Source organism: Onthophagus taurus, unplaced genomic scaffold, assembly GCF_036711975.1.
Source record: "Onthophagus taurus isolate NC unplaced genomic scaffold, IU_Otau_3.0 ScKx7SY_15, whole genome shotgun sequence".
Classification (NCBI taxonomy): domain Eukaryota; kingdom Metazoa; phylum Arthropoda; class Insecta; order Coleoptera; family Scarabaeidae; genus Onthophagus; species Onthophagus taurus.
This window is the reverse complement of record NW_027248940.1, coordinates 2,075,095-2,084,558: the sequence shown is the minus strand read 5'-3', so window position 1 is coordinate 2,084,558 and position 9,464 is coordinate 2,075,095. Positions and strand designations below refer to the sequence as shown.

Here is a 9,464-nt window from a genome sequence, read left to right as displayed (position 1 = left end):
TTTACCTTTGAAATTAAAAGTGCTCCTCTGTGATATGTTTGTTCTTTCACAATTTAATTATATGTCTGCTGTATATCATAGGACTATAGATGCAGTTACGTCACGAAGTATACAAAAGGTTCAGAATAGTTGCCTCAGATTCATTTATGGGATTCGCAAATTTGATAGAGTTTCTTATAAACTTAAGGATGCTGGGTGGCTGAACATGAGCTCTCGACGGGAGTTTCATAGTTTGTCTCTCTATCATAGAATCGTTACCTCTGGAGTCCCGGAGTACCTGCATAATAAAATTAAATATAAACCACAGTGCGAGGGAAATCAGACAAGGTCAGGTGTTAGTTTCTATCCTCCAAAACATAGAACATCACTTTTTCAAAGGTCATTTACATATCATGTTTATAAATCGTATGGAAGCTTGCCACATGCACTACGTCAACTGAAATATGACCAATTTCGAATAAAATTGAGGAATATGATTTTTCAGCAGTCAACGGGTCTTATCTGATGTTTGTTATTCTTTGTTTCTCTGTGATTTTTTTGTGACCTTATTCTTATTGATATAAAGTCATTGTTACGATGTTAACAGTTAAGCCATCAGTTATTACACTGAGTCCTTTTTTAATTTTCATTATTATAGTTTTTTTTTCTTTTTTTGCTCCTCATTTCTTTTTTTTTCTCTTTCATTTAATTTACGTTTGGGTCTTTTGGGCCCTTTCATTTAATTTAATTATGTTTAAATTTAGATTTGATATGATGCGGGTGATACTGTATTAATGATTTCAAGATTTTGCCTTTGTTTTTTTTTCTTTTTGTTTGTTATAATTCATAGAATTTTTTTTTTTTTATTTTACGGTTGGATAGAACAGACTATTTTGGATCCCGCCGTTTGATCTCCATACATTATGTATATATTTGTATTGTAGTTTCTTTTTTGTAATGGAGACAATAAAGTCATTTATTATTATTATTATACTTTGGTCTTTTACTAGAGCTAGATAAGTGATTTGTTGTGTTTTATTGTTATCGGATTTAATTATGAAACCCTGCTGTGTTTTAATAATTACGTCGCGAGGGTTAAACGAGTTTTTCGTCCAAGTTTCGGACAATTCGATTCTGCTGTGTGAGACAGATGGTTTTACGAAAAAAACGTTATTGTATGTTATGGTTTTTTGTTGATATTTGAGAGGCCGTTTGGTGATGCACGTGGAGTGCTCGTATAATATTTTGGGGTATTTAAACTCATAGGTACCAACATCTAACAAAATCAACATTTTCGAAAAATACATTTTAATTCTTATTACATTTATGATTCCTTTTGTGTATCCCAACTTTAACTCCTGTTTTTGATTGCAAAGTAATCTCCACTGTATAACAAATTTTATGTTGGACGTCGACAAACTCATAATTAAGCAACAGCTTGGCTAGGGCAATTTTCATCGAGGTCATAGCATACAATTGGCCTACAAAACCTTTCTTATTAAGTATTCCGTAAAAAAAATATTTCTTACCCATGCAATTTCGAATCCCAGCGTTAAAAGGGGCATAACTATACCTATTTGGGTTCAAATTTTCCGGGAGAAACCGTTCTGGAATAAATTTTTCAGGTTCTGGATATAACTCAGGGTCAACATGCATCATAAACAGAACCATAAGCACCATTAATCCTTTAGGTAATGTGGTGTCTTCGTATATCACATCTTCTTCGAGTATTCGCGTGTATAACGGAATCGCCGGGCCTAATCTCATCGATTCTTTCATAACTAAATTTAAATATTTCATCTCTAACATTTGTTGGTTCGTTATTGTTTGGTGGATATCTTCGCCGAGGATTGAGTGAACCTCTTCGTACGCTTTTTGCTACAAATTTGATTTAACTATTATTAGATTGATTTAAATTAAAATATTTACTTGGATTTCGGGGTATTTCGCCAAATAATAAAGCATGTAAGATAATGAAATCGCCGAGGCATCAAAGGCCTAAAATTTAATTAATTGAGTTAAGTAATTTGATTTAAATAAAATAATTTTAATTTACAGCTGTAAAGACCATCGTTAATTGTCTCAAAATATCTTTTTCTTTATTATTTTTATCCCCCAGTAAGATATCCATGTAAGTGGGTCTTTTTTGGGTGTTTAAATTGTTGTTGTATTCTTTTCGCTTCCTCTCAATGCTTCCTCTTAAGTTGTCGTGAAGGATTTTTAGTTGTTCTCGTTCTTTCCAATAAATTTTTGTGAGTCTTTCCGTTATGGTGAAGTAGGTTAATGGCAAATACATCTTTTTAAGGGATATCTTCATCAATGTTTTGATACACCTCGCTGTTTTTCTTTTATCAATTTCAGGCCCGGTTTCTCCCAAAATCGTTTCTACACCAATTTATTTATTAATTTTAAACTTAGTGATAAATTAAATAAACGCACCAACAGTTTGATCAAAAGTGAAATCCTCCAAAATGTGGACAACCTCGGTCGATTCGTTATCAATTTCATCCTTAAATTTGTTAATAAGCCCATCGGCGTGCTTATTAAAAATTTTATTGTTATCGAGGATGTTTTTATAGTCGAGGGTTGGATTTAAAACTTTTCTTTGTCGCCTCCATTCGTCGCCTTTCAATAAAATTCATTTTTGAATTAAAATAATTAAAAAAAAATTTTTTTTACCGTTTACAACAAGTAGGGAATTCCCCACGACGTTGTTTAACGTTGCTGAGAACATAAACGGCTTATTTATGTGTTTTGGAGAGCTCAAAATAAGCGAAAATATTTTTGGATCCGTTGTACAAAGTGTTGGGATTGGCCCAATCATGGCAAAAACGTTTTTCCCCATCGTTTCAACTTGCGATTTAATCACATTGTAAATGTCTAATAAAGTGTTATTAAAATAATTATTTTTTGTTCATTTTAAACACTCACCGACGTTATTTCGTATTTTATAAGTGATTCCTAAAATGGGAAATTGGGGCGTGGAAGGGAATATTTTCAAATGATTTCGATATGTGTAATATATATAATACCACCATAATGGTAGCGAAATAATGGCTACGATTATCACAATTAATAACTCGGCAAGAAACATTTCAAATTGAGTAAATTTAAGGTTTATTGATGGTTTATTTATACCTACCGGTTCGTGGAGGTGGCAATTTTGAACCTCGAATTGACATAATTAGTTAGGGTCAAATAAACAGTTTTATCTCGAAATCTTATTTAAAAGGATTAATGCTAAAAACATCAAAATGCGGGTTACAACTCAAATAATAGTTGTAGGGTTATTTATGAAAATTAAAAAAAGATTTTGATGTTAAATTAAAGCTGAAACTCTCCTCTTTAAAATGATGTATGATATATATGTAGTTGTGATATAAAAATTTTGAGATAAAAACATTTGAAATTTTGGTCCGATTTCATATTAATAGTAAAAACGTCAAAATGCACGTTGCAACTTAAAAAACTCTGGAAGGGTTATTTATGAAAATTAAAAAAAAATTTTGATGTTAAATTAAAGCTGAAACTTTCCTCTTTAAAATGACATCTCGACCTATCCAACGAAAACTGTCGTAAGTAAAAAAATGGTGATTTTGGGTTAATATGCGGTACCAGTATGTTTCTTCAAGCTCTATTTGGTAAAAAATTATAGTAACTTGGTAACAAAAGCGCAGCCAAGTAACTACATTGTGGCTATGAGGTATTAGCCAACATAATAATACAATAATTATAAAATTAACTTTTGGCAGACTTTTATTTTGCGTCTGTTATGTTTGCTTCAAAAACAATTGTGTGGCAAAAATAAAAATAATAACAAATGAATTACAATTTTATGTTTTTAAATGCAGCTGCTGCCACAGCACGCTACATCCACTTCCCCTCCTATAAAAAAAGAACAGAAAGAGGGAAAACATTTAGTCAAAAATTTGAATTAAAATTTAAAATGTACTTTTTTAGTTTTATTAATTATTAAATTGTTGACTTCAGGAGAAACGTTTTCGTTCAGAAAGAAAGCCGGTTTCAGCAAATCGAGGCTTACATTTATTTCTTTACTGTCTTTCAATACCACGAAAAATTTTGAAAATCTCTTCAACACTCTGAAGGGACCTTCGTACCTAGGAGACAACGTAGGTTTAATTCCAGTAATTTTAATAAATACAAAGTTTGACCTGAATAATTCTTTGTGAACAAAAGGTTTTTGGCTGGAATGTATGGTTGACTGAACTGGTTTAATGTCAGCAAAAGATGATTTTAAACGTGATAATAATGGTTCAGTTTCAATTGATGGTTCGGTAGGTAAGAAAAATTCTCCTGGTAATCTGAGTTGCTGACCATAAACCAATTCAGCGGATGAGCAATCTAAATCCTCCTTTAGGGATGACCTGAGACCTAGAAGAATCAAAGGCAAGTCATTGTTCCATCTAGAAGAATTACCTCGAGCAATAATCGCTGATTTCAAAGTACGGTGAAATCGTTCAATCATACCGTTACTTTGTGGGTGATAAGCAGATGTGTGTATTTGATGAGTACCTAAAAATAATTGGAATTTTGAAAATAATAGTGATTCGAATTGTCGTCCTTGATCGTGAGTGATCATGGTAGGAATACCGAAACGGCTGAAGTAATGCCTGAAAAGAGTATCTGCAATAGAGGCTGCAGAGATATCTTTTAGAGGAAAAGCCTCTGGCCACCGTGTGAAACGCTCAATGACTGTGAGCAGATAAGTACATCCAAGAGATGGAACAAGTGGGCCAACCAAATCAATGTGAATGTGTTCAAATCGAACTTTTGGAACTTTGATTTTGAGAATTGGCGATTTTGTATGCCTTTGTATCTTAACTTTCTGGCATTGTAAACATGATTTTGTCCAAATACGAATTTGTTTCGACATATGAGGCCAAAAGAATTTTGTTTTTATTAAATGAATGGTTGCTCGAATGCCAGGGTGAGATAAACCATGAAATTATTGTATAACTATTTCTGTAAATTGCTGCGGAATGTAGATTCGCGGAGATTCCGTTGATATTTCACACCATAATTTGAATCACGTATGTTGGTATCATCGTAATTTTGGTAAAAATGCAACCAAATGCGATGGTGCCACGTGCAGTTTTTATTCTGTATTTGCAGATAGAACCACTACCAATAATTCAAAAAACCCGTAAAGATTCGAAGGAAAAAAGAAGAAATGTTTTCTAAATTCAAAATTAAGACTGATAGTCAACCTCAACTTTTGGCAAATTCATTTAATACAAGACTTTTTATATTTGATAATCAAAATAATTTAAATTTTTTAATTGATACTGGCGCCGATATTTCGGTTTTACCATTTAAACTTTTTCCCAAACACAACCAAGACACCGAATCAAGCCTTTCCGCAGTCAATGGTACTAAAATTAACACTTACGGAAAAAAATTACTCACGGTTTCGCTGAATTTAAGACGAAATTTTCCATTCGTCTTCACCATTGCGAACGTTAATAAACCAATCATTGGCGCAGACTTTCTTCATAAATTCGGTATCTTGATTGATGTTAAAAACAAACGATTAATTGATTCAAAAACAGAATTATACTCAATTGGTACCAGTATCAAAACAAATGAACCAACACCAAAACTTTTTTCTTTCGAATCCATATATACAACCCTTTTAAAATAAGGGGCTATATAATTTTATTAATATAGCAACTCCTATGGTCCAGGTCCAGCCCAGCGAAAACTATATTAAGTTGAGTTACTATGGTTTTCGCCGAACCAAATTTATTTATTTGTTTTACGTCATTTTAAAACGCAAAACTGATCTGAGTTAAAGTTAGTTTTTTATAGGTTTATACGACATACAAAATGTCAGAGGAGTTAAGTGACCGGTTTGTACCTGTGGAATCAACAAGTAAATTTTCAGGTATGTATTATTTCTTTTTGCTTTTACTTTTACGTTAAGGTGCCTTGGTTAGGTCCATTGTCTGAGATAGGTTTCAACATCTCTGTTCATGTTACGGAAAAACTATCAGATAATTCGGACCTTGACAGTAATTATTCACTCGTCCTTAGGACGTCTTTGTGTAAACGTGTCTCCGCGTTTTCATTTTCGTTCCGTGTTTAATTATTGTAAAGCGTGATTTAATTCTTTCTGATGTGCTGAAATTGTTAAAGAAATACATAACCGAGCCATTCTGGCAGATTTGCTTTAATAAAGTGTACTTAATTTTCTTCATATTTTAACTCAGTGTTTGATATTCTTTACGTGGTTTTGACATTATTCATTTCCCGATCTTGAAACTGGTTGTGCGATGTCGTCTAGCCCGTGCGGTGGGTGTGGCCAAAAAGTCACAGCAAGTGCACGGACATCCCCAAGGGGTCCGTTGCCGCGCTTAGCGTACCTGGCGCGTCGTGGAGATGTAAAGTCTGTCGATCACCCGAATCCAGACGCAGATCGTCTCTTTTCTGTCCGCCTCCTGCTGCTCCTCCTGTACTCTCCTTACCTGCCGCTACTCTGGAATCTGTCCTGGATGCGGTCAGGGAAATTCGCTCTGATTTGAAGACACTGAACAGCAGATATGCGGATTTAGTGGAATCTGTACAGTTCTGCAGCAATAAAGTATCGGAGTTCGAGGGTGTTATAGGCAGGCTTCATAATCAATTCGAACTTGTTGAAAAAATCACTGCTGAAAACGTCACGCTAAAAAGAGAGGTCGTTGATTTAACTAGTCGTGTTTCAGAATTGGAACAATATTCCAAGCGCAGCAACCTCGAAATACAAGGTATTCCTCAGAAGAACAACGAGGATCTGGTGAAGGTTCTCTCTTCAATTGGTGAATCCTTGGATGTCTCCATCTCACCTTCCGAAGTCGATGCGATCCATCGGGTTCCTCAAGGTCCCGGCAGAGCTTCCAACTCGGACCCGAAAGCAATTGTGGTTCGTTTTTGTAGCCGCATTGTTCGCGATCAGCTTCTTGCTGCCGCCAAGTTGCGGAGACGATCGGCTCCGAAGGATTCTGGCCCTGGTTTGTCCATTGATGGGATTTCGGATAAACTTTTTATCAATGAGCATCTTACCCAAGCGAATAAAATCCTCTTTGGGAGAACCAAGAAGATGGCCAGGGAGAAGAAGTACAAATATGTATGGATTCGTGACTGCAAAATATTTGTGAGGAAGGGGGATGACTCACGCCCCATCTTAATAAGATCCGCAGGTGACATTGATAAGCTTTAATTTGTTAAGCTTTCATTTGTCACTTGTCTTATCTCTTTCATTATAAGTTACTTGTTAATGTTCAATGGCTCCTCTTTCGTGTTACTACCAAAACGTGCGAGGTCTTCGCACTAAGCTGGTCGATATGCATAACTGCCTTTTAAATACAGACATAGACGTGATTTGTTTAACTGAAACCTGGCTTCACCAAGGTGTTCACTCTGCCGAAGGCTTTCCCTCTTGTTACAGTGTTTTCAGACGTGATCGCCCGAACGTCCCCGATAATAGTGTGCGTGGTGGTGGCGTTTTGATTGCGGTAGCCTCTTCCCTGTCTGTCCTTCCGCAATCAACATGGTTTGTGGACCTTGAGGCAGTGTGTGTTACTCTACGGACCGGTTCTATAACTTTACACATTTGCTGCGTTTATATTCCTCCTTCTGATCAAAATGCATTGCTTAATTTTATTAATGAAATTAATTTAATCATTGAAGGCCATCCTAATGACAAATTTTTGATTTGTGGCGATTTTAACCTAGCTGAAATTCGGTGGTCAGCCGATCTTTCAACCGGCGTCTCCACTTCTTCTGCTGGTTCGAGTGAGTTTCTGGATGCCCTCGCCTTATGTGGTCTCAACCAATTCAATTTTCACATGAATGCCTTTCAGAACACTCTCGACTTAATTCTTGCTAATTTTTCTAATATATCTTCTATTTCGTTAAGCACTCATCCTCTGATCCCTGAGGATAGTGCTCACAACACTTTAGAATTCGTTTGCTCGTTTGAAATGCCACACCGTCTTCCCACTGAATCTTCTAACGTATTTAACTTCAGACGTGCTAATTTCTCTGACATTGATTCGTATCTGTCTACTATTAACTGGGATACAGAGCTAAATACTCGTGAAGTAGACCCTGCTGTTGATTTCTTTTATTACCATTTAAATTTTGCCATTCAAAAATTTACTCCGATCAAGCGCAAATTCACTAGTGGTTTTCCGATGTGGTTTTCGCGAGATACTATCAGAGTGATCAGAGAAAAGCGAAGGGCTCATCTTAAGTGGAAACGGTATGGAAAACAAATAGATTATTTGACTTTTTCATTATTGCGAGGGCGTTCTAAGTTTCTCATTCGGCGCGACTATGGGAGGTATGTTGGTGGCGTCGAGAGCAGTATTAAAGCTAATCCTAAATACTTTTGGTCTTATATTAAAAACAAGAAAGGTGCGGATACAATTCCTACACCTATGACATTAAATGGGGCTGTTGCCGGGGACGGTAAGGGTGTCTGCTCGCTATTTGCAACATATTTCTCTTCGGTGTATGTCCCTCCCTCCGTTAATCCTGTTAATTCAATTAATTCACTTCATTCTGCTAATGCTGACCTTAATGATACTACATGTTTGGGTCCGATGCGCTTTGAGCGGTCTGAGGTTGAGGAAGCTCTTATTGCTTTAAACATAAATAAGGGTCCGGGCACTGATGGTATTCCTCCTATCCTAATAAAATCATGTTTTGAATCTCTTTCTCTACCACTTTCCATCTTATTTAACAAATCTGTAAAGGAAGGTACGTTTCCTGCCTTTTGGAAACGTGCATATATTTTGCCCATTTTCAAATCCGGTAGTCGTAACCTTATATCTAACTATCGCCCAATATCTATATTGTCAGTGTTTGGTAAGGTTTTAGAGAGACTGGTTTATACCAGACTCTTCTTTAGGCTTAAATCCAAAATCGATCCTAGACAACATGGCTTTTTTGCGAATCGGTCAGTGCAGAGCAACCTGCTTGAGTACACAAATTATATTTTAACATCATTTGACCAATATTGTCAAGTTGATTCTGTTTACACCGATTTTAGCAAGGTTTTTGATCGTGTGGATCACAGCCTTCTTTTATCAAAACTTCATGGTTATGGTGTTCATGGTGGGTTGCTCCGCTGGTTTGATTCATATTTGCGAGGTAGGAGCCAGATTGTATCTGTTAACGGATATTGCTCTGACCCTATATCAGTTCCCTCGGGTGTCCCTCAGGGTAGCCACCTCGGACCCTTGCTATTTAATCTTTATGTTAACGATATTTTCAAGGTTGTGAAACATTGTCAATGTCTAATGTACGCAGATGATCTCAAGCTTTATCTGCGTATCTCCTCTCCATTGGACTGCTCTAGACTGCAGACTGACCTTCTCAGGATTTCTGACTTTTGTACTAAAAACCACTTGACCCTAAATCTGTCTAAATGTAATGTTATTTCTTTTTCGAGAAGGAAGAATACTGTTCATTACGATTACAAC

The 9,464-nt window shown here is 35.9% G+C and overlaps 1 protein-coding gene across 1 annotated transcript; it reads right to left on the bottom strand.

Annotated features, from left to right (window-relative positions):
• Positions 1–1,270: 1,270 nt before the first annotated feature.
• On the bottom strand, positions 1,271–3,229 carry LOC111422074 (probable cytochrome P450 4d14). Its single transcript, XM_023055280.2, has 7 exons — positions 2,911–3,229; positions 2,659–2,859; positions 2,419–2,604; positions 2,036–2,364; positions 1,909–1,977; positions 1,509–1,857; positions 1,271–1,460 (listed from the first exon to the last, which is right to left on the bottom strand). The coding sequence occupies exons 1-7, from the start codon at positions 3,071–3,073 to the stop codon at positions 1,288–1,290; spliced, it is 1,470 nt and encodes a 489-aa protein (XP_022911048.2). The 5' UTR covers positions 3,074–3,229; the 3' UTR covers positions 1,271–1,287.
• Between the last annotated feature and the right edge of the window lie 6,235 nt (positions 3,230–9,464).

Coding starts and splice junctions, on each gene's coding strand:
- LOC111422074 (XM_023055280.2), bottom strand. CDS start 3,073: ATGTTTCTTGCCGAGTTATTAATTGTGATAATCGTAGCCATTATTTCG. Junction 1,858..1,908: donor CGAAATACCCCGAAATCCAA/GTAAATATTTTA, acceptor TCAAATTTGTAG/CAAAAAGCGTACGAAGAGGT. Junction 1,461..1,508: donor TGGGATTCGAAATTGCATGG/GTAAGAAATATT, acceptor AAGGTTTTGTAG/GCCAATTGTATGCTATGACC.